General features: G+C 39.0%; 2 protein-coding genes across 4 annotated transcripts in view; one reads left to right on the forward strand and one right to left on the reverse strand.

Annotated features, from left to right (window-relative positions):
• The first annotated feature begins 1037 nt into the window (after nt 1-1037).
• LOC122889571 (uncharacterized protein C5orf46-like) overlaps nt 1038-25020 on the forward strand; it is a 60469-nt gene continuing 36486 nt past the window's right edge. For 2 of the 3 annotated variants that reach the window (XM_044224831.1, XM_044224841.1), the window contains exons 1-2: nt 1038-1141; nt 5950-6085. In XM_044224831.1, coding sequence (XP_044080766.1) covers nt 1054-1141; nt 5950-6085 — 224 coding nt within the window. In that variant the 5' untranslated portion in view covers nt 1038-1053. Of the gene's footprint in view, nt 1142-5949; nt 6086-10433; nt 10492-14333; nt 14558-25020 lie in introns of those variants that run through there. The other variant, XM_044224851.1, reaches the window with a different exon arrangement.
• SCGB3A2 (secretoglobin family 3A member 2) lies at nt 16777-20367 on the reverse strand. Its single transcript, XM_044224865.1, has 3 exons — nt 20222-20367; nt 17310-17509; nt 16777-16914 (listed from the first exon to the last, which is right to left on the reverse strand). The coding sequence occupies exons 1-3, from the start codon at nt 20274-20276 to the stop codon at nt 16891-16893; spliced, it is 279 nt and encodes a 92-aa protein (XP_044080800.1). The 5' UTR covers nt 20277-20367; the 3' UTR covers nt 16777-16890.

Genomic DNA, 25020 nt, shown 5'->3' on the forward strand with positions numbered 1-25020 from the left:
CTTGAACTAAAATTTATCCCCTTAAGTGTCTGTATTCAAGAGGAAATATATTTTACCCATGAGATACACAGCAGCATCTCAACCCCAATATTCCTTTTTAACGACTATAAAAATTTATTTTTCTTTTCTTTTTTTTAATGTTTGCTACATGCCTTGAGTAACATGTATTCAACTCTGAAAAAGACAGTCTTGCCCTTGAGTTACCTACAGTGTGTTGGTGGAGACATTTAAACACACACTTATTAGGCACATAGAGGAGCATCTACCTCTTCCAGGAAGAACCAGGACAAGATTCCCAAGAACAGGAAGTCAAAGCTGAGAACAGTTAGGAGAGCCATACTAAGCTCCCTGAAGATTCAGTAGTAAACAAAACACTCTGCCCTTAACAGATCCATGAGCTAAAGGAGAAAAGAGCTCTTCAAGAACTTTGTTCTCAAACAATATGGCAGGGTTCCAGAAGGCAGACAACAGAGCAATCTTTTGGAGTGGGGTGGAATCATCATCAGGAAGGTTTCACAGGGAAGGGGGCATTTGAACCTGAACCTGAGGAATAAGAGGAAGGTTCTAAGGAGAGATGATGGGGAGGGTATCCTGGGAAAAATAAAGAGCATGAGCTAAGGGCATGAGGGTGTGACTGGGCATGCCCATGTGGGGACAAGTAATGAGTTCAGAGCATGGAAAAACAAGCAGAGTACACAGGGAGGGGAGGAGGCACACCTCACCAATCTGATTTATCACCTGCTCCTTGGCCCTGCATGGTAATTCCGCCTCATATTCAACAAATCATCAATGCAAGCATTGGAAACTACTTGTAAAAGAATTACTCCAGTGCTGTTTATAAAATACACATTAGAAACACTGACAGGGTTTTTCTTTCCCTATATGAAAAACTTTTTGTTTAAAAGATAGGGCAGGCTTCATTAGTAGAAATCCAAGTGCAAACTGTGCAGGTATCTTGTGCAACAACCTAATTCCATTGCAGATGATGTCACCTATAAATGCCTTATAAATGGGGCAAGTCTCTGGGTGCATCCAAACAGGTGATCTGCACCGATGCCCAGTGCTGCAGGCATGGCTGTCTCTGTGATGCGGCTGACAATTGTCCTGGGACTACTCGCCCTCATCCTGACTTGCCAGGCCGGTAAGTGCTCCTCAATGCAGCTCATGCAATGTGTGGTAGTCCGCCAGGAGTGGAGGGAGGTGGTGGCGCTGATCCAGAACATAAAGGGGAAAGAGAGGAAGGGGGCTTTGGCCAGTGCAGAAAGAGCACTGGACTAAGGGCCAAGAGGCAGATCCAACAACAAAAGAAGGATTTTTAGACTAATGTGCTTCAGTTGCACCCTTTATCCTCAGTGAATGTATGAAGTTTGGGATGATCTTTTTTTTATATATTGATGCAATACAGTGAAACTATTATATTACAGATTTCTTGACAGGGGGTTTTTTTTTAAATCATTCTAACTAATAATATTCAAAGGTAAAGGATATATATCCTGGAATAAGACTCCTCGGCCTGGCTGTCCACTGATCAGGAATGTGACTTCAGGCATGTTATTTCACCTCTCTGGGTCTCACATGTTAAAGGGAGTATCAACAGCTAACTTTCTCATAAAGTTAACATAAAAATGGAGTAAACTGAATGAGAGACAAAAGTCTGGTCCTTAATAAGCACCAATAAATATTAACTATTATTGTTATCACGTATTACCTCACTTGATTCTTATAATAATCCTTTTAAGTAAACATTCAAACTTTTATCCATTTACCTCTCAGCAGGTTAACAAACAGAGCTTGCAGGAGAGTCACTTGGGCAAAGACACAGGTAGAAGAGGCATACCTGGAACTGAGACCCCAGGTCCCTTGAGACTGACCATTATGATTAAGCACCTACTTCTTTCGGGTCTGTCCCAAGCAAATAGGGTACCACAAGTCACTTTAAGAGTCTCCCTAATTAATTTATTTTTGGCCTGCAGAAGATGGAGAGCTCTTGACTTGTCTTTATTCAGAAGGATAGGTCAGAAAACACAGCCAGTGGAAATAATTTAGTACCAGAGCCTTTTGAAATGTTCTAACTGTAACTTGGCAGAACTCAACACCATCAGCCACCCACTGTCCACCAGCAGAACATATAGGCAGATATCCTAACAGAACTGCTATAGAGATGGCCTCAGACACTACTGTGTCCATCAACTCCTCCAGAGTCACCACCACAGTAAAGTGAAAGATGAGATTTATATGCTAAGGACCAGGCCAAAGCTCTGTCTCTCATGAACTCTGAAACTGGTTAAATCAGTTCACTGCTTCGAATCTCAAGTTTCTTCATCTGTAAAATGTGACAACAATCAACTTCACCAGGTCAAATGAATATGCCTTTGTCATCACTTTGTAAACTATAAACACTATACAAATATCAGCAGTAATGTATTTTTTCTGAACTTTATTATATAACATTAACTGAAAAACTCAACCAAGTACTTAATGTAAATAAAGACTAGTCCACAGTATATTTGAAAAGAAAAAATATTCAACTATTGGCTTTGATAATTTGTTTCTAGTATGTCAGACTTCTTAATTTTTATTATTTATATTTCTTTTTGTTTTTCAACATTTTCAAATGCCTTAATATTTTAATCACATTTTTAAAGTTTTACAATCTCTTAAAACATTAGAGAAAAAAGCTACTATAAATTGTTTTGCTACTATTACTATGAATATATTATGTGTGTGTGTGTGTGTTTATGTATCTTCATTATTATGGATATATATCCAGAGTAATGCAGCAAGCATTTATTGTGGGTTTACTTTGACCTGGTACTGTGATAAGTGGTATACACACACACACACACACGTTTCAGATGTTTCAGATGAACACACGTGTGTGTGTATGTGTATGTGTATATGATATGGATATACAGATATGGGTTTATATACATATATATGCATTTATATTGAAACACATATATGACATATATGAAATATATATAAAATATCTCTCAATCCTGACAATAATTCAATGGAGTAACTGAGACAGAGTGGTTATGCATTGTGTGCAAGGTTATGTGGTGGATTTTTTGCTGAAGACAGGAACCAAACTCAGGTATATAGGATTCCAAAACATATGGTCCTCCATATCCTAAAACTTCTTAATATAGCTGTAGTCCAAGGGCTAGAGCCAAAGATCCAGTCTTCACACATACTCCAAAAAAGGGCTCTTTGTATAATGAAAAGCTAGCATTTAGTATCATATTAAAATTAAAGGTCAGTAAAATTAATGTGCCAACGCAATTATGCATAGAGCAACATAGGAAAAAGGACCCACCTTTCATGCAAGAAATTGCTGTTTTGTACCTGGTAAATGTCTTCAGGGGAAAACTGCTTGAAGATAGTATTATATCATGTAGATAATGCAATTTAGGCTCAAACCTTGGCTCAGCCAGATTCTAGACGTGTGATTTTACGTGAGTCATTTAATTTCTCTGAACACATGTTCTCTCTCCTATAAAACCACAGTATCTTCACTGAACTAAATAAAGATAAAAGCATGTCATGTAAAAAGTATCCCAGTACCTGCTCAACAGGCACATCACAAATTTCCATTCTCCTTCCTTCTTCCCTTGGTGAAAAAACAGCAATTCTGGTCACTGTGGTGGCGATCCATGAAAGGATCATGTCTTTATATGTTTGTTCATACCCTAACTCTTAGCATATACTATGTACATAATGGTAGGCTCAAAAAAACACTTGCTGAATGCAAACACTAACAGCTAAAGGAACAAATACTTGGTGATTAGTACACTGATTTTGGTTAAGGTCCTAGACTGGTGCTCCTACCAAATCTTATGTTGTGGCACAGTAAACCACAAATGCTTGCAGAATTGGAAGCCACATTTTTTGACTAAGAGTTTCTATATTAGGATATAATATAGATGCAAAGCTTCTAATGCAATTTTTGACAGTCTCCATACAAAAAGCTAGTTACACCTCCCTCATTCAGAGTCATGGGAAACAGGGTCTAGATGTTGGGACTTTTTGAGTCAAAACTTATGGTGGAGTTACCAAATGAAATACAGGATACCTAGTTAAATTTTAATTTCAGATGAACAATGAGTAATTTCTTGGCTTAAATATGACCTAAATATTGCATGGTCATTCTTACACCAAAAAAAGTATTTGCTGTTTATCCAACATTTAATTTTACTTGGGTATACTAAATTTTTATTTACTAAATCTGTGACACTACTTGTGAGGCTACAGTAAAACTGAAAGATAAAGGTCCCACTTTATCCAGGCACCAGAGTCCAGGGAGGAGGCCACATGAAGCTGCTGACACTCCTCCCTTACTTTTTTTTTTTTTTTTTAAGATTTTATTTATTTATTTGACAGACAGAGATCACAAGTAAGCAGAGAGGCAGGCAGAGAGAGAGGGGGAAGCAGGCTCCCCGCTGAGCAGAGAGCCCAATGCGGGGCTCGATCCCAAGACCCCAGGATCATGACCTGAGCCCAAGGCAGAGGCTTTAACCCACTGAGCCTGGCGCCCCCCCCTTACTTTTAATCTGTTAAACAATTTAGACTACAAAGCAAAGCCAACCTCGCCCCCCACCACAAGGGACCTTGCATGTCCCAGCCTCACTCCCCGGATCCTTAGTCCTCATTCCAAAGGGCACTTGACTAAAAGTTAAGAGTAAGAAGACTAAATTTAGAATTCCATCCTCTCTTGCTATTTGTGAGATCTCCTGCAAGTCACTTGATCTTTTCAGTTTCTTAGTCCAGTGGGGTAAGAACTATATATACACCCCATAAAAATGGACAAGGGTAAAATCACCTGGTATTTCTAAAGTCATTATTTACAGAAATACCAAATCAGGTACAAGTGATAGAATTTCTCCTTGTCATCATCCTTATTATACTACTTTCAATCTTATGACACACTTGTGGTTAGAGCATAATTTTTTTTTGTCAAAGGCCACTACAGCTCATTTTTGTTGCTGTTGATGATATTTGTATTTTATAAGTATTCTATGTTTGTTGTAGAAAAATTTAGAGACTATAAAGAAATAAAGGTATTTCCATGGGGGTGGGGGGTGGGAACAAGGCTAAGCAGTTCAGCAGAGAGTGCTTTTGGATCTAGATTTTAATGCCAGGAGGACTTGGGACTGAATTCTATTTTGGCCACTCACTAACTCTGTGCTTTGAATTAGCTCCTAAAGTTCTCTCAACTTTACCTTCTTGACCTTTAGCTTGAAATAATAGTTTTGCCTACTTCACAGTGCTGCTGTTGAGAATAAAATGATGTCATAATGCATGTGGATCATCTGTCATAGGTCTATCCTTAACAAAGGCTACCCATTATTATGTCATTATTATCATTACCACAGGCCAGGGATTGCATGGAGAAAATGACATTAAAATGGGCATTCTGGGGGTACCTGGCTGGCTCAGTCCATTAAATGTCTGATTCTTAATTTTTGGCTCAAGTCATGATCTCAGGCTCATGGAATCTGGCTCCTCACTCAATGCAGAGTCTGCTGAAGACTCTCTCTCCTTCCGCCCCCTCCCTCCACCCACTTGCACACCCTGTCTCTCTCTAAAATCAATAAATAAATCTTTTTAAAAAGGGGGAGGACATCCTATATTTCAATCCTAGTACTGGCATTTACTAGCTGCTTTACTCTGGACAAGTTACTTAACTTCCGTGAGCTTCAATTTTCTCTATCTAGAAAGGAAATCTATGTCTACCTAAGTATTAATATATGTTGTTTTTAGGAATAAGTGAAATGATGCATGTGAAGGCTTTGTCCAGGAAGGCAGTAAATGTTCTATAAATATAACTGTACCAGGCTGTATAATTAGTGAGGGGAGATACAAAGTGGTCCAGGAGCTCCCTTCAAAGAAAAGAGTCTTCCCTTTCTTATTGCTGAGAATCACCTGAGATTCTGTTCTGTTTTTCAGATGACAAACCAGATGACAAGCCAGATGGCTCGGACAAAAACCCAGAGCCAGAATTCCCCAAATTCCTAAACATCTTGGGCACAGAGATCATTGAGAATGCAGTGGAGTTCATCCTCCGCTCCATGACCAGGAGCACGTAAGCCCTGAGACAAACCTTGTTTTTGTCCAGTTTGCTGTTGGTAATAACCACATTGTATTAAAATGAATGAGAAACAGAACTGTGCATGACAATATATTATTTGAGTTGAAAAGTATTGTCCGACCTTAAGCTATATTTGCATCTGACTGAATTTTCCTAAACTCTTTTGGAGTGTGCACATTGCCAACAAGTGGTTCCATCAAGTATTTTTTATCTCAGGACCAAGGAGAAAGGAGGAAGAGCACCAGACCAGGGAACAGAAAGCCAGGTTCTGGTCTTCCCACATGTGCTACTTGACTGGGTGACCTTGAACAAGGCCCTCCTTCTCTGAATGCCTCAGTTTCCTCATCTGGAAAGTTAAAAGAATAAAGGATCCATCCAATACAGGCATTGTAATTCTTTGGTGAAGGTGGTAGGTAGTGGTATGTTCACTAATGAGAGGTGTGATGAGTCCTGCCTTTATTTCCTAGTTTGAGAAACTCAAGAGGGTTAGCAAAGAGAGTAGCTGATTATTTCTTCAGAGACAATCTAGAAAACTTCTCATATAGTGTTGGTCATGAGGAACTTCCATGGTGGCTGAGCATATACCCAGAATCTTCCCAGAGTTCTTTACATGCTTCCAAGCCACTGTATCCAACACATAACCCATCTTACCCCGATCTACCTAGCTCAAATTTTCAACTTTACTTCACCCTGTTCTCACTCAACCCACAGTAATTCCTACTCTCAGCTCTCCAGGATCCAATTTGTTCTGAATTTCCAGGTGCTTTCAATCCCACTTCACTGAGCCCCTGTCTCATAGACCCCAAAGCCCAGTTTGATGAAGTGCGGTGTGAATTCCTGGATAATTTATACAAAATGAAGTTTCCTTCATCCCATCTTGCGTCTTTCTAGGACAAAGCTAAGGGTGTGCTTCTTAACAAGCTTGCTGGTGATTCTGATATCCCAACAATTTTGATAGCCCTTGATTAGATGCTCTACACTACATGGCCTTGACTTAAAGGTCCACATATCCTTTAACTTTTTATTCATTTTGTGTAAATGTGCATCTTAGCATTTTGGGGGGGTGGGCGTTTCTGAATTTTTAAAATACTCAATGGGGTCTATGACCAATAACAGATTAAGAAACACTTCTACAGAGAAGTAATCAGGGGCCATGTTGTAATCTCTGATTTGCTTAAATCAATATTTAAGCAAATCACGTGATGGGCAGGATTCTGCATATCATCCACATGCACAAATGATTGAAACTCACAGATGTTTATTTTTGTATTGTTATTTTTCCTATTGTGGTTGGCTTTTGCAACTGTTGAGTTTCAGTGATTGTTAATGTAAACAAGGAGGAAACTGACAAGGAAGCAAGAGTATCACCCATTATGTACAAAGTACACATTACACTCCAGTTGAATTCATACTGTTACAAAGCACGACAATAGCAATGCAAGGAGTTGAAGCAATAATATTTCTTTTTATTCCTTCCTTGGGGAATTCTCCAGACATAAAATAGCCCCTTTCCCCCCCTCCCCCACTCTGTTAACCCTGAAAACTCATTATCTGAAATACAAGACAATTGCTGCCAGCTCTGGGTTCAGGAATGGCACCTTGCCATTTTCACTTTTCCTCATTTTTTCCCAAGTAAATGATGTTCTTTCTGTTTCTGGAACTTAAAACCATCAAAGACTCTCTTGCTTTCATTTCCTAAAATGCTCCTTCCTTCTTTCGTGGCTAGTGCTTTATCTTGCAGCTCATCTAAAAGTCACCTCCTCAGAAAACAGTTCTATAACCACTCTTACTCACACTACCTTCTTTCATTCCCTCGTTCTTCTCTTTTACTTTACCTTGTCATAGTGTCATTATAATATTTTTATTTATTTGTAGTCATGTAGCTATATCAGAGACCAGATCTATCTAGCTCATCGCTCTAACACATACCTTATAGACTGAATGAGACACTCAGCAAATAATTGTTGGATTGATTAATTAAAGAAAGTTATCTTAAAGATCAGATCTAAAACCCATTTCTGCAATATGACTGAGAAATCCTGAGGGATATTTGTTGCAAGACACAGCAGTCCTTGCTCAAGGGAAAAATGTAGCTGTCCTTTCTCTGTCCAAGGGAAGACCATAAATATAATGGGGATGGGGAATGGGAGAAGACCATCAAGAAGTGTTTCTAAGTACATTAGTATATACCAAAGTTGGTATATGTGCTGCCAAAGTGAGCACAGTATATACCAAAGTTGGGACAGAAATTGTGAAGGAAAAATCTAAAATGTAAAACCTTCTCAAAGATTTGCAGTCCTTATGGTAAGACGACATACCAAATGCCGTGATGACTAATGTGCTAAGATAAATGTCAGTAAAACAATGCAGGTGATTTCTGGAGAATGGAGCTGTGACTGACACAAGGATGCTTAGGGGAGTATTTATAGCAAGGGTGAGATGCAGTCTGGGCCTTAAAAGATGAAATGAGCTTTGATTAGAATGACAGGAATGAAGGAACTTCATAAAGATGAGAATTTTCTTTATTTACTCTAATATATCTGATGCCTAAGTACTGTGTCAGGCATATAATAAATGCTAGATATGTACTTTCAGGACACTGAATAGAAGGAGCTCACTTCCTCCATTCTTAATTACTTTAGAGCTGTGTGAACTGGATTCTGGTCACCATTGTTTGGAAAAATATACATATTCTTAATCTCTCTGACCCCTCAAGAAGGCTCCAATCCTTGTGAATTTCCCCTCACCTGCTGAATTTCCAGGACATGACATTTTCCTGGCTCTTTCCCTATGTCTAGCCATTCCTTATTCTTCTTATTTGACTTATGATCCAGTGACTTCCAGAATCAGATGTCTATTGTGTTCTTTTTATTGAGCTTCAGACTGAAATGATTAATTGCTTGCTAGAAAATTTCACCTAGGTTTTCCACCAGTAACTGGAATTTAACTGGTCTAAACCCAAACCCAACATCCCACAAACCTGTTCCTCCTCCCATGTTCCTTATTTCAGGAATCACATCCCCACCCACCCAGAATCCAAAAACCTCAGGGTCTTCTTGGATCTTTCCTGCTTGTTACCACCATCCTCGAATTGAAGAATATTCTACCTCTAATTTTTTTCCTGTATCATTGCTTTTCTTCAACTCCACTGGCTAGTTGGCCTAGTAGAGTCCTTTGTTACTTCTTTCCTGAGCTCTTTTTATTAGATTTATGATTAGTTCACTGTTTCTGTCTGCCTCCCTTCGAACCATCCTCTTACTCTCAGAGTTATACAACAAAAACACAAATTGGGTTGTGTCACTGCCATGCTTGAAAACCTTTTGTGAATTTCCATAGCCTACAAAATCAGAATAAATGCATTTGGCTGATGTTAAATGTTCTTTCCTGAAGCTTATGTATCTTTCAATCGTGCATCTCACTCCTAACGTCAAACACCTACCTGATGCTCCAATAACAAATGATTTGTTTCAGAACTGGTCATGTTTGTACAATGCCCAACATCTTTGCATATGGCTCATCTCTCTGCCAGCAAGGCCTTGCTAGGTAGACTTGTCCACCTAGCAAGTTTAATCATTTTCTAAAGTCCAATTCAAAGATAAGCTCTGTGAAGACATCACAGAGCCCTATGATTACAAAACACAGATATTCATACTCTGGATTTCATAATACTTTGGAATAACCTTCGCATCAATTTTCTTTCCCCCTCATTGTTTTAAATTACTTGTTCACTATTTTAAATTACTTGTATCTGACTGTGTTTATTTTCTGCACTAGACTATAAACTTCTCGCAGGCCACATTTTTAATCATTTTACCTTTCCTGTAGCTACCGTGTACCGTGTACCCCTTTCCTTGAACAGTATAGTGCTTCTAGTATTAACTCCTGACTCTAGAGCTCTCAGTTTTAGACTTTGCTATGTGATTTAGACAGGTTATTTAATCTCTTTGAGTTTTAAAAGTTTCTTCATCCATAAAAAGAAAAAAATCATTCACTCATTTATTATTTATTTAATTCAAACTTTTATTAATTTATACTATTTGCCAGGTACTGGGGATATATTACTAAAAAGAATATACCAAAATATCTGTCTTATACAGTTTGTGTATGAATGAACACCTAATGAATAGATTTGTTGGCAGATTCAAAAGAGATAATTGTGCATAAATAGCTTGCAACTATAAATTGTTGTGGAAGTCTTAAATCTTATTTATTTATGACATAGGAAAATCTGCGGAAAAAAACTGTGGCTCAGACAATTTAAGACACCCTAATGATCATTCTAACATTCTTATTCAATCTCAGTCATAATTCATTTTTTTCTCTTTATTTTTTTCTTTTCAAGAGGATTTATGGAATTTGATGATAAACAAGGAGAACATTCAGCAAAGTGACTTTCCCAGGTGATTTTAACTTATAATTTACAACTAAAATAATAGCATACTGAATAAAAAAGGGGGTCTTATTTTATTTAGTTTGGGCATTCCTCTGCCTACCTATAAGCAGAAAAGGTATATTTTGTTGTTGTTGTTTCTACTGTAGTTTCTTAAACTTAATTTTAAATATATATATTTTTTAATCATTGTAAAGTCCCTGACCTAATCAGATTATCTGAAGAGAGGAGGTACAACTGTGGGGTGAAACACACAAGCACTGGGAGTTAGAGGGCCTGGCCCTACCACAACTCTGCTCCCTTGCTGTGTGTGCCTGGCACATATGACACGAAGGGACTGTGCACTAGAGTAGAAGGGCCCATGTAATTGTGCAGTTAGTTACTCATGAGAAGACTGAGATTTGTTGAATCTAATTCCAGGAGAAAATACTAACAAACTCTCTAATCCCACATAGTTGGATTTATAGTAGTCCCTCCCCCCTTATCTGTGAGGGATACATTCCAAGAGGCCAGTGGATGCCTGACACTGTGAACAGTACGAATCCCATATATACCATGCTTTTTCCTATATATACATACCTATAATAAAGTTTAATTTACAAATTAGGCACAGTTAGAGATTAACAATGATAACTAATAATAAAATAGAAGAATTTTAATAATATGCTGTAATAAAAGCTCTGTAAAATGTGGTCTCTCTTTCAGAATATCTTATTGTACTGTACTCACCTTTCCTCTTCTTATGATGATGTGAGACGATAAAATGTCTCCATGATGAGATGAAGCGACTTGAATGACACAGTCACTGTGACACAGCATCAGGCTATTACTGATGCTCTAACATTATGTCAGGAAAAGGATCATCTGCTTCCAGACCTCAGTTCACTATGGGTAACTGGAACTGTGGAAAGCAAAACCACAAATAAGGCACAATTACAAACAATATAGTTTGAGTGCTCAGAAACAGCCACTATTTCCTTATTCTAGTCTCTCCTGAGAATGGATATTGAAATATAAAAACAGAAATGATATAGCTGTGAATGTAATTATTGTATCAGCAGCTAGCATGAACTGAGTACATACTCTGTTTTAAGCATTAAGCTAAGTTCTATATATGTAGTACCTAATTTCATTCTAACATCACTATGAGAAAAGGATATTCTTCTTTTTTAATCTTGTAAGTAAGGAATGTGACCAAGTTACTAACATGGCCAAGTTAGTCAGAGAAGAGGAAAAGATCTGAACTCAGGCAGCCTGATCCCAGGGTGTGCATTCTATCCCTAAGCAGCAGTGCTAGTGGAGAACAAAGAACAGGGTAGGAGGAGGCAGTTGAAAAAAGTGAGTTAGCTATGTGATTTTACGCATGCCTTCCAGATGCCCAAGGAAACAAAACACTACCCCTTTGGTTAATTCAGTTACCTTATACGCATCTTCAGGAAGCATGGCCTTTCCTAACTTCTATTTCATATCTGATCTAAGAAGGCTCCTTTTCCCTACAGTCTTCACTTTATACCCTGGGTGTTATTAAGATAAGCTTAGCAAATTACTATCATATTACCCAGGAACTTAGCCCACTCTTTTCCATAAGCTTCTAAGGGACAGAAATCAGTTTTGGGCTTTGAAATCAAGAAATGCCCAACCCATACACACATCTGATTCTCACCCCAAAGCCAGCTAAGCTTCTAAAAGTATTCACTTATGTTTCCATTTTCCATTTCCATCTTCTCCGAGAACAGCTTACCCCTTGTTGCCAGTGTCCCAAACCTTAGCTGGTTCTTTCAGGCTACTGGTACATGCCTCCACCCATTGGTAGCCACACCCTGAGCCTTAGAGTGCTATACTAACAAATCAGTGTACGAGGTGGTCCAACAGAGAAGGTGTCATGAAAGGGTAGAAAGACCGAAAGACAGAGAAGAAAGAAGTTCAAATTCTAACTTGTCTGCTATTGGTTATGTGACCTTGTGGAGGTTCACTTTACTCCTTATTAATGTTAAAACTCTTGGAAACTTCATTGTTCAAGATCTTAATGCCAGAATTCTTTTTTTTTTTTTTAACTACATCTAAAAAAAGCTTTGAATAGATTCATGAACCAATTGTAGATGCTCTTATTGACAGGAAGGAATGGCTCAATTTAGGGATATTAAAAAAAAACTGGGCTAGAGAGAAGGAAGCCTCTAAGGCAAAGATTAAATTTTGAATGGTTTGATCAGGAGTTATCTCTTTAAACCCTGGTGACTGTGCATTTAATAAGTAGCTTTAAAGGCTGCACATGTATGATGATTGCTGCATCAAATCAAAAGCAAGTCACCACCTTAGAATTAAATGACTCACAGCAGTGCCTATTTCTTCAGTACATAAAATGTGGCCAAAGTTCTCAGTATTTCTAAATTAAGACAGACAGATAAACAGATATCTAGATATCCCATCTTTCTCCTATAACATATGCCCCTTTCTAAAATATCCATTTAGTGCTTATTTACTCTATACCTACTATAGGTCAGATTCTGCCAGTACTCTCCAGATAAATAATGATGTCCAGCCACTGAGAAGGTGATAGTCTAGGCTGTCACTTAGCAGTGAACCCCAGGACTGTGTAGGGAAATGATAGAGTTATGTATGGAAGTGCCTTGGACATGCCTTGAAGAAAGGAAGTAAGAGACATGTCTGCAGGAAAGGGTGGGAACTAAAAGGGTTTTACAAAGAAGGTGAACTTCAGCACACATTCTCAGATGATTTACAGAGAGGGGCAAGGTCTCAAAAGCAACTGATCCAACAGCTGGACACCTAATTAATCTGAGACCCTCCCAACCTCTGCTCAGTCACAGTAGTACAATTACCTTATATTAACAGACAAAATCTTTTTTCCTATTGTCCAGCATCACTTGAAATATATCACAGGGATTCAAATCCCCTAGTGTCTTAAGTCACTAGACCTCTTAAGATATGAATTTCTTTTCTTGTATTAAAAAATTTTTGATCTGGGGCGCCTGGGTGGCTCAGTGGGTTAAGCCTCTGCCTTTGGCTCAGGTCATGATCCCAGGGTCCTGGGATCAAGCCCCCCATCGGGCTTTCTGCTCAGCAGGGAGCCTGCTTCCTCCTCTCTCTCTCTGTCTAGTTGTGATCTTTCTCTCTGTCAAATAAATAAATAAAAATCTTAAAAAAAAACTTTTTTTTATCAAAGAAGTAAAAATTGGGAAAGCACTTCATGAATTCCTAATTTCTAATTACATATTTTGAATTAAGAAAAAATTACTATGGACCCACTAGATGACATGTTTATAGAGTTGCTGAGTCAGAAATTCCAAGAGAGGAACCTGGGAATAAACACATTCTGGGGTGTTGTGGGGGGTGGGGATAAACACATTTAACAGGAAATCCTCATGCTGCTGATGAGCAAAACTGCAGTCGGGCATGACATTACTCACCATCCACTCCATGATACCTTATGGGAGAAGTTTCTTGCTGATTTAGAAAAAGAAAAAACTTGCCTTCCCTAAAAACTCCTTCTTCTTTTCTCATTTTAAGATTTATGAAGCATGGTCTGTTCTTTTTTCCTGTCTACAGAAACTCAGAGTAAAACTGATGACTCATTTTATCCCTGAGTTTAACCTATGCGCCTCCTTCCCTCATCCTTGTCACTGATTCTTGCCACATATACCTTGCATGTTCATTTTTGTTGTTGTTGCTCATTTCATCAAATATTATTGTAGTTGATTTATTATAAATCATCTCACATCTTAAAGTGCAAAGGCATTAAAATGTTAAAGATTAAAAATTCTTTGTATTTTTCTTAAATCCTTAAACCTTCTCTAGTTGGTAATTATTTCCCTCTATCTGGCTTGTGTTTCTAAGGACACACCCGCAAGTCTCCAGAATAACCCAAGGGCAGCCAATCCTGCTTTTCCAGTTCTGCTTCCTGAGTCCTCCAGAACAGAGGCCCCAAAAGCAGCTCCAAGCAAGTTCTCAGAATTCAGAACCTGGCTCAACCAAACACAACTTACTTTAAACATCCTGACTTTGCATTCTTGCCTCTAGAAGTCAGAATAAATATGTCTCCTGAGGGGTCACATATCCTAGGTAACTGAGAAGATTTTTATTGGTAGTAGTAGTAACTTTCCGGGGCATATTTAATGCCAACAAATATAAAATATACAGAAGTTATTATTAGCCATCCAAAGAATGGTTCAAAATAAGGAAGCTACAGCCCAGATAAAGTAACGTGTCCAAAGTCAAAGAACTAGGAAAAGAAAGAAAAGGAATTTGAACCTGACTCCAAAGAACAAACCCTTCACCCACAAAAATGTATGAAGTTTCACAGTTAAAAGCTTCATATATTCTTTTTGGAAAGTCTTTCAAATACATCTGAGTCCACTCTCCTGGACTAGGTAAAGTAAAAACCAACCATGTTTCAAAGAAACAAACTTACTACTGTTCCAGAGAGTCTTCATCATTCTTATAGAATAGGAGAGTGTCAGGGATGGGAGAGTCTGGAAAAGGACCCATTACACAGAGGCGGGGCCCGGTGGCCATTGTTACGGTACTTGCCAACTTGGTCACAGAGGATCAAACTCCTGTATAACCTGATCCACCTGAGCCAGAAAGATTCTCCCAGAATTATTTATGTGGCCAGTAGGAACAGACTGAAATCATGGAGCATGATGATAATTATGGCAGTGCCCTAGAATAAAGGATCTCGGTATTTCTGCTACTGGGTTCTCAAAAGCTGTCCAGCATCTAGCCTTTTCTAAGCACTCTGAAAGCAACAGCAGTGTTTCAACAAATCTTTTTTTTTTTTTTTGTATTGCTTCCTATTTTAATAGCCAGAATATGTCTACATACAACACAAAGAACCTTTAATAATACAAATAACTTTAATAGTGAACACCTACAAAATACTGAAAATACATCTTACTCCCTACAATGTATTCAGACAAATCACCATTTGCATTTTCCAGAGATTGTTCCAATTTCTTTTTTTTTTTTTACTGAGATAAAACTGACATATTGTAAGTAGGTTTAAGATATAAACGTGATCATTTGATATACACGTATAGCACAAAATGATTATAAGAATTAGGTTAGTTAACACATCTATCACTCACATATTTACTATTTTTTTGGAGTAAAAATTTTTAAGATATACTCTCTTAGCAACTTACAAGCCCATAATGCAGTATTATTAACTACAGTCACCATACTGCTCCTTATCATCCCCAGAAAGTATTGCTCTAATAACTGCAAATTTGTATCCTTTGATGACCTTCACCTATTTCCCCCACCACCTTCTGCCCGTGGCAACCATCAAACTACTGTTTCTCTGAGTTCCATTTTTTTTGGATTCCACATGTAAATGAGACAAATACTTTCTCTGCCTGACTTATCTCACTTAGCATAATGCTCTCAAGATTCATCCATATGGTTTTAAATGGCAGGATTTTCTCCTTTTAGGCTGAATAATATTCCACTGTGTGTGTGTGTGTGTGTGTGTGTATTATATTTCTCTATCCATTAATTCATGAATAGACACTTAAAATGTTTCCATGTCCAGGCTTTTACAAAACAATGTTGCAGTGAACATGGGGGTATACATATCTTTTCAAAATAGTGATATCTTGGGATATATACCCCAAAGTAGATTGCTAAATCATATGGTATTTCTATTTTTCATTTTTTGAGGAATATGCATACTGTTTTCCAGAGTGGCTGCACCAGTTTCCATCCCTGTTGGTGGGATGACAAGTGTTACTTTTTCTCCGTGTTCTTGTCAGCACTTGTTTTTTCTTATTTTTTGATAATTGCCTTTCTAACACGTGTGAGGTGATATTGTGATTTTGATTTACATTTCCTTGATGAATAGTGATGCTGTGTATTTTTCCATATACCTGTTTGACATCTGTGTATTTGCTTTGGAAAAATATCTACTCAGGTTCTTTTGCCCATTTTTAAATTAGATTACCTGTTTCACCTTGTTTTGGTTTTTGCTATTGAGCTATATGAGCTCCTTATACATTTTGGATATTAACCCCTTACTGAATACAGATTTACAAATATTTTCATTTTTATATTTAAAAAATTCTTTAGAAGTGAGGGAATAGGAGCCTGAGAGGCACAGAAATACTGTCAAAGAGCAGTTGAAGAAAATGATGATGTTTAACTTAGAATCAAGCAGAGAGGGAGGAAAATGTGTGTTCTCTTGATAACAAGAAGCTCTCTGGAATTTATGACCCAAGGGGAAAATTATCTTCTGGGCCCTTCTGAACAGAACATCCAGAAATAAACACAGGACAAAACAAAATCTATTCATTGCTTTATTCATTCTTTTCAGGGGTCACTACATTTTAGGATGGAAGGAATTCTAGCCCTGGAGAACACCATTCCCCTTCCCCTCTGCGGCTGTTTTGTGCTGACATCACACCAAATGCGACAGCGCTTCCTGAAAGGCAGAAGGATAAGAATAAAAATAATGTGGCTTACATGTGCTTAGCATGTTTCCAAAAATAGTCACCAACCTATTTGGCGACCATTTTACTGATGTGGAAATGGAGGCCCAAATGGTTAAGTCCCAACTAGAATTACCAAGCTGAGAAATGCAAAGTGACAATCAGAACATAGGTCTCTTTCATTAAAAAAAAAAAAATCCCTTCTAGAAGTGTAGATGTTGCACCTTCCTTGAGATTCCTAGATATGCAAACTTTGTACAAGTACATCCAGGGAAATACATGTCCACAAGTGAGAACAGGGTGAGGGGGAAAGTAGGGGCAGGGGAGGGCAGATGTTTAGGTGGCTAAGCTCTGCCCATTGACAAATAAGCCCACAACCTATAGTTACCAGCAGTTTCTTCACTGCCTCAGAGGCCTCTGGTCCCAGCTCATTCACACACTTTCTTAGCCCTTCCACAAGGTGCTCAACAGAAATGCCCAGAGTTTTCAGAAGAAGCTTTAATGGATCCATAAAAGGGAGAATGTTGTCCACAGGTAAAGGTAATTTGTTGACAGCATCTGGCAAACTGTTGATGAGGAAGGCAGTAGCTGCAGAGCAAAAGGGAAACTGAGTGAAATAAGCACATCTGACTCCTGTCTATGACTGTCCTACTTTCCACTGTATCCATAAACAGCTCTGTTTCAGTCTCACTTGATTTGATGAAATGTCACTTGATTCGATGAAATGTCACTTGATTGATGAGGGCCTCAGGGCCTTTGCATCTGCTGTTCTGTCTCCTTAGGAGTTTCTTTCTTCAGTTAGCTACATGTCTCTCCTCAAATGTTACCTCCACAGAAAGGTATCTAAAGTAGTATCATCCATTATCCTTTAACTTCCTCTATTTTTTCTTACCATTACCTAAAACAGTAAATCTCACTTATTTATTTCTTGCCTTCAACCTCTCACTAGTATGCAGGCTCCATGAGAACAAGAAGTTTATGTTTTATTCACTCCTGCACCTCATGCCTAGAATAGACCCTGGCATGTAGGAAGCACTCAGTAGATATTGGTGGTTCACTGAACAGGAATGTACTTTGTATGTGGCTATCTCCACAGTCCATGGCTTTGAGGCCAAAGAGTAGATTCCATAAAGAATCTTCACTTGGGGACATGCATGAACCCAACCAAATACAGCCCAGGAAACTGCTCCCAACCAATTCGACTGAATGCTAGAAACATAACTGAACCCCAGTTCTGTAGTGGCTAGTGCAGATACATAGATGAATAAGACAAAGATATTCTACAATCTAGTAGATAATAAAGACCTGTATATGCCACAATGTGACATGTGCTATGCTCACATCATGGATAAAGCTCCATGGAAATCTAAGAGAAGAGATGACCAGTTCTAATGTGGTAGAGTGTTGGAGCAATCTTCACAGAAAGATGTTGCTGGAGCCATGTCTTGAAGCAGAATCAAGGGTCACAAGGTAAAGGGGAGGGGAGGTGCACTGTAAAAAGGAACAAAATTAACAAGGGCACTGAAATGTGAGGATGAAAGTATGCACACTGCCTGGAGAGCCTTCCAGAGCAGATGGAGTGTAAAACTGCATGCTGTATGCTGAGGTGGGGAAAGGAGGTAAGGCAGCAAAACCCAGGTGAGGTCAGATTTTCAGAGCTTGGAATGCTATATTAATGTATTTGAGACTTTTTTCCCTGTGGGCAATGGGGAGGTGTCAAGGCTTTTCTACTGACCACTGAATTTTTCTATCTTTGTCTTTAGAAAGATAATTTTCATATAGAAGATGAATAGGAGGTAGAGTGATTCTCTAGAGAAAAATATATACAGTATATATATTTTAACAAAACACATGTGCAGATATGTAAACACACACATTCATAAGCACACATGTAAGAATGCACATCTTCCAGGATGCCTGGGTGGCTCAGTGCATTAAGTGTCTGCCTTCTGCCTGGGTCATTATCCCGGAGTCTGGGGATTAAGCTCCATGTCAGGCTCCCTGCTCAGTCAGGAGTCTGCTTCTCCCTCTTCCCCTTACCCTGCTTGTGCTCTCTCTCTCCCACTCTCTCTGTTCCTCTCTCAAATAAATAAATAAAATCTTTAAGGAAAAAAAAAGAACACACATCTTCCTAGTAAGACCCTGCCATAGTTCATTTTCCTTTGGAATCCTTTCCATTTCCCCATTCAAATGAAGTGAAGTAAAGCCTGTGCACCTATCTTCTCTTTCTCTTCTACCGCCTACTGTCCCTCCAAAATTCTCTCCCATAAAAGGGATATTTATTTCCTTCCACCCAGCTTTCTGTTTCCATCCCCATTTGTAGATATTTGATGCTAGTTACTAAATAAAAAAAAATAGCCAAAACCAGTGAAGTTACAAATTGGTCCAAAAATTCAGTAAAAAGCACAAACTAAAGTTGCCAGTGTGGGTGTGAGCAGCACCAATTTTCTCATGATTAATCTCCCTACTTAATTTAAAGGCTTTGGCGACTGTCTTCTCTGTATAGACCTATATACTTCCAGGGGAAGACCTTCAAGGCTTTCTGTTCTTTCAATGTACAGTAGCTATCACAGTGCCTTTTGCAGATGCATCCAAATGTATTCTCCCAAGGTTAAAATGACTCCCTTCAAAAAGAACAGAGCAGTTCCCATTCTCCTCCAAGAATCCAACTTCTATGCCTCAACTAGAAATTGAACTGTAGGCCCCCCAGTTCTCCTACAGAGCGCAGGCTGTATACATCTCTGTGCATTAGTCTCTCATTTTAGTGCCTTCTGTGTGAACAAGTCTTATCTCCCCTGTCAGACTACATGCCCCTTGTAAGCCATCTCTGTGTCTGATTCATATCTAAATCTTCCACTACTTATCCAAAGTGCCCAACAAGTGTAGTTATTCAGCAACTATCCATTGACTGTGTGAATGATAAATGTAGCTATGTCTCAGGAGAAACAACCTGGCAACTGATTACAGAGGATAGGAAGAATGATTCCACATAGTTTCAAAAGAAAGAAGTTACAAAGTGAGATTTTGACTCAAGATTAAGAAAGAAAAGGAAAATGTTCGAGAACGTTGACAATTAGTGTGAGTTGGCTAACTTCTTAGGTAGGATTCACTAAGGATAGTGCTTCTACAGGGTTAGAGCTTTGTAGGCTGGGGTAGGGATTGCTGCATATGAAATCCCTTCTTCTGACCTTTCCATTCTGTGATTCTAAAATTCCCTCTACCATACTCCCCTGGGAGCCAAGGCTTACTGATTACATTAGTATTAATAGAAAAGTAAAGACGTGTGTTCAGGCCACTTACCAGAGTAACTGCAAATGCTGATGGTCACCAGCAGAAACACAGTTACCAGCTTCATGACAGGGTTTCTGTGAGATATGCCTGGAGTTTAAAATTGAATCGCAAAATGCACTGAATCCACTGAGCTAGGGCTCCAGTTATGTGCACAGACACATATTTATAGCCCAGTCATAAACTAATTTCAGTCACTACCACTTGACTCACCCTAGAGGAGAGCATGAAGATCATGTTTCCTCACTAAACAAATTGGAGGTTTTTCCACTTTCCTTCATATTCCCACAAGAAACAAGGCCCTAACTTGAAGCATTCTCAAGGACCTTTCATAAAAGCCCTTCCTTGTACAGAGAAGCCAGTGGGAACAGAGAGCTCTAAGAGTCCTTGTCTTGAAAGAATCTTGAAAGGAAGGGGAAGTTTTATATTAGGATTAAAAGGAGCAAATGTTGTTTTCCTCCAGCTTTCTATTCAAAGTTTGCAGAATCATATTACTGATAAGCGACCTAGTCGTGGAAGGAATCAGTAGGTCCCATCAGCTGCAGTATATACAGACTCAGCCTCATTGCATTTAAGGCCTCTATAATTTTCCTCTGCCTACCCCATCCCCACTCACAGATCTGCCATGGCAAGACCTCTTATTTTTTCTAGTATCTCCCAATTAGTTTGAGAATCCCTACAATGTGCCTTCTCTGTTCTCATATAGAATAATATATTATAGGAGCTAAAACTCAAAATGCCTTTGTAAAAACATAGGATTCAATATTTACTCTTGGTGTAATCTTGGATTAAACTTTTTATTTTTATTTTTTAAAAGATTTTATCTATTTATTTAACACAGAGAGAGAGAGAGATCACAAGTAGGCAGAGAGGTAGGCAGAGAGAGAGGGAAGCAGGCTCCCCAATGAGCAGGGAGCCCCATGTGGGGTTCAATCCCAAGACCCCAAAGTCATTAGCTGAGCCGAAGGCAGAGGCTTTAACCCACTGAGCCACTAAACTTTTTAAATCTATAGTATTGGTTTCCTCATCTAAAACGTGAGTGTGTGATCCTGAGGGAAAAAAAAATTTTTTTTTCAAGACCCTATCTACATAAATAATTTAGGTCACCAAAACATGCATTTCAGAACCATTCCAACAACCCAATCCCACACAGTCACACAAAACAAACACTGTGCCAGCCATAAGAGCAGTCTGTTTGCAAGGCTGCCTCCCCATCCCAGAGCCAGGACTCAACCATGGAGCTCCAGGACATCCCTACTTCTAAGCAGGAGCCCTGGAATTCCTTGAGACTTCTGGTGCCTCCCATGCAAGAAAGAGGGAAAGAAAGAACCCTGAAGGAGAACAGTAGGAATCAGGGTTTAGGTAGGTGCCATTTCCAGATCAGATGGCTGGTCTCAGCCATTGCCATCATGAAGAAGGGACACAGAAGATGCTGAGAAAGCTATGCCAAGACACAAGCCCCTTATGGTGCACGGCCACAAGTTGGTGCTCTGCTTGTGGGGGTGATTATGTTAGGAAAATTCAGTAAAATGATGGAAATAGAGAATGTAACTGTACCAAACCAAGATTAATACTTATCATGTGTCACCTGTTATTTCTTCTTATAAGGTACTGTGTTGTAACTGTCAATCCTTTATTTTATAAACTGCATGAAGGAGAAGATGAATTGCCACCATGCTGATTCCCTCCTTCTGCTTCTACTGGCTGTCTCTGCCAGAGACTGTTTCCATTTCTCCTGGGTATTAAGCACCTAGGAAGGCATACTGATCTGCCGAAATGCTCAAAAGGCCAAGGTTGTTTGGGAAAGTGCTGGTGAGTCGATGCCAGCCTTTATTTTTATGTTGAGGGACACCTGCCTGGCTCATTGGGTGAACCATGTGACCCTTGATCTCGGGGTTTTAAGTTGAGGGCTCATGCTGGGCATGGAGCCTACTTAAAACCAAAAACTGAAAAAATAAGTTAAAAATTTTATGTTGTGATCTCTTTATGGGATACTAACCAACACTGCCCTCATCTGTGCTTGTCATTTCCCAGTTTCCTTTCAGATCCTTTCCCTGCACATCCTCTCTTCTGCTCTGTCCTAGAGGAAGCTGAGTTTTCCAAACTGTGGTTTCCTGGCTTCCTTACCCACTGGTTAGGTTCAGCTGATGGAGGGCACTGGTAGAAGATTCAAAGGGAGAGAAAGGGAGAAGCCAGGGTACTTATTCCTTGGTCTACTTTAGAAAATATCTTGACCAGTGACTCATCTTCTCCATGGCTCCAGCTCCTTCCAAAAAGGCCCTGTGTCTGTGTTCCCACCCAAGCCAGGCCAACCCACCATTGTTCCAGCTTCTGCATCATGGCCCTAGCTCCTGGCTCCAGCTCCTGACTCTCTGACTGCCAGCCAAAGAGCACTAGCACTTTCCAGCATTTTCTAATATCTGGATTGACTCAGCTCCCTGCTTCTTGCTTTAATTGCATTTCTAGCACCTTGTAAATTATCCTCCAAGTTTACTAAATTCTTCCTTTTTGCTTACCTGGAATGGTTTTGATTTTCTGGCTGGAATCTGATTAATAAAGCATTCTAAAGCATTACAGAGTTTTTGTTAAAAATAGATCTTTCAGTTTTTAAGCAGAGATGTCTCTCTCACAAGTGGTAAGTTATACGTCCACGAGGGGGCAGGGCCAAGACTCCTCCACAAGAAATATAGCATTATATGCACAAAAATGATTCTTCCTTCCAACCTCTGAGGTGTCCTCTGAGGTGTCCCATACTGTCTTGAGCTTGTCTGCTGGCCTGACCAGCATGAGTTCACTTCTCTAGGAAGACCTGTGTGCTAGATTCTGATAGGCCTATCAAAGAACCTGCCAGACATGCAGTGTTGGCTGAAACCTAGCCACAGACACAGCTTACACTAAAGGCTGGAACCTGCTCTATGCAAAACACACACACACATTCAGCGACACAAATATCCACATTTTTACACATGTATGAACAGTGATATGTGCCTGTGCACACATCCACACACAACCAACAAGTACTACTGTTTTCACTCACTCGTTCAACAAATGTTTATTGGTAATCCTCTGCATGTCAGGAACTAGAACTGGAGCAGTAAACCAGACAAGCAAATTTCTCACTTTCCTGGATGTGACAGTGTAATGGGATAGAGAGAATGAACAGGTGAGCAAAGAAAAGAACAAGCTGTAAGTGATAAGAAGTAAACAGGGTGCTATGACAGGGGACAAGCGGATTGGGGATACAGTTGGATTTGAAAAGAAACTTGGACTTGGCTACTTCCATGCTTCATGAGTTCAGAGCCACTGCATTCATCAGGTCTTTTTTTTCTGTATCTTTGATGCTCTGAGATCTTGGGGCCTTGCTGACCTTGGAGGTACTGCTCTTCCCAGAGCTAGCTAATTCCTAGAGATAGCAAATAATTCACTTAGGAGTGCCCCTTCCATATGCAAACCAAGAGCCCTTATCATCAACCACCTCCCTTATAGAACTCACACTCAAAGCCACTCTACGCCTACCACAATCATGCAAGGCCAGGTACCAGACAACTAAAGACAGCCCCTACATCCCAGAACCAAAAGAAATTATTCAGACAAGGCAATCCTAAACCTGCTAACCCTGTCTCATCCAATCCTTCCAAAAGAAGCAGTAAAGGCTCAGTCCACTTCAACCACAACACACACACTCCACCCCATCACCTTTCTGACAGATCTCATTCTTCCCTTGTGCCCCTACCCCGTGTGATGTGGCCACAGGGATCTATGAGTATAACAAACTGTCTTTCCAATGGCAGTCATCTGATCTGTTGGCCGAAATAATAAAACCTGTATTTTAAAACAGGAATCAAGTCTTTTCTTGCACCTTTGTGATGCTACTGATACTGTCCTTCTTGCAGTGTAATTATTCAATTAATGTTTTCTTTGCCAGTACTAATTTGTAAACGTCTTAAGGGGGTTTATCTTGTTCACATTTGTATCCTAACACAGAGGCTTACACACCTGATAATATTTTTAGGAACCGTTAATCAGTGCCAGGTACTACACTTTGCATATAGTATCTACTTCATCCTCACAAAATGCCTGACCATAAGAGCTTTTATCCCACTTTACAAATGAGAAATCTGAAGCCAGAAGCAATGAATTAATTGCCAAAATTACTTAGATAATAAATAATGCAACTATAATTTAAGTCCTTCCTCTTCCGATTTATATTTCTTTACTTTTAAACACTTAATTAATATGCATTTCCAGTAAGCATTGCTAAAATGAATTAATTCATTAAGATTAACAAAATGAAAAGGAAACAAGTAACAATGTTTCCAAGTTAATTTGGGATGTGCTTTTTGAATGAATTCTTTTTGTAAAGACTAAATTTATAATCAGGAATAGAAATTCCATTAGCCATTTAACAATGATTTACTAAGCATATTTCATATTTTTGGCTCTGTGGCGGATGCTAGGAATACAGCAAGAACAAAAACAAGAATGACTCTTGCCTCATTTTAATTCTATGAAAGAAAACTAGAAGCAAGTCAGTAAGTCTTTTTTTTCTCTGTAAGAGGAATGACAGTTAATAATGAAACCAACTGAATATAGATGCAAGACACTCATCAGGAAAAATAAAAGAATCAGCCTGAGATTTCATTTAACACTCCATCTCCTAGCTGCAGAGGAGACTGTCATTGGGAAGTTACACTGGAAGTGTCATACTAGAGCTTATTTTCTTCTACTTGTGACGATAGGATGGTCAAGTAGCCTAAACTGAAGGCCATATAAGAGGGGGAAATAGTCTTAAAATTTGTCTTTAAAAATAC

This window comes from Neovison vison, chromosome 1, assembly GCF_020171115.1.
Source record: "Neovison vison isolate M4711 chromosome 1, ASM_NN_V1, whole genome shotgun sequence".
Classification (NCBI taxonomy): domain Eukaryota; kingdom Metazoa; phylum Chordata; class Mammalia; order Carnivora; family Mustelidae; genus Neogale; species Neogale vison.

Bases quoted from the DNA above. Each gene is read 5' to 3' on its own strand.
- SCGB3A2 (XM_044224865.1), bottom strand. From the start codon at position 20,276: ATGAAGCTGGTAACTGTGTTTCTGCTGGTGACCATCAGCATTTGCAGT. The intron at 17,510-20,221 runs GTAAGTGGCCTG...TTTGCTCTGCAG, and splicing joins CAGCATTTGCAGTTACTCTG to CTACTGCCTTCCTCATCAAC. The intron at 16,915-17,309 runs GTAACTATAGGT...TCTGCCTTTCAG, and splicing joins AGGCAGTGAAGAAACTGCTG to GAAGCGCTGTCGCATTTGGT.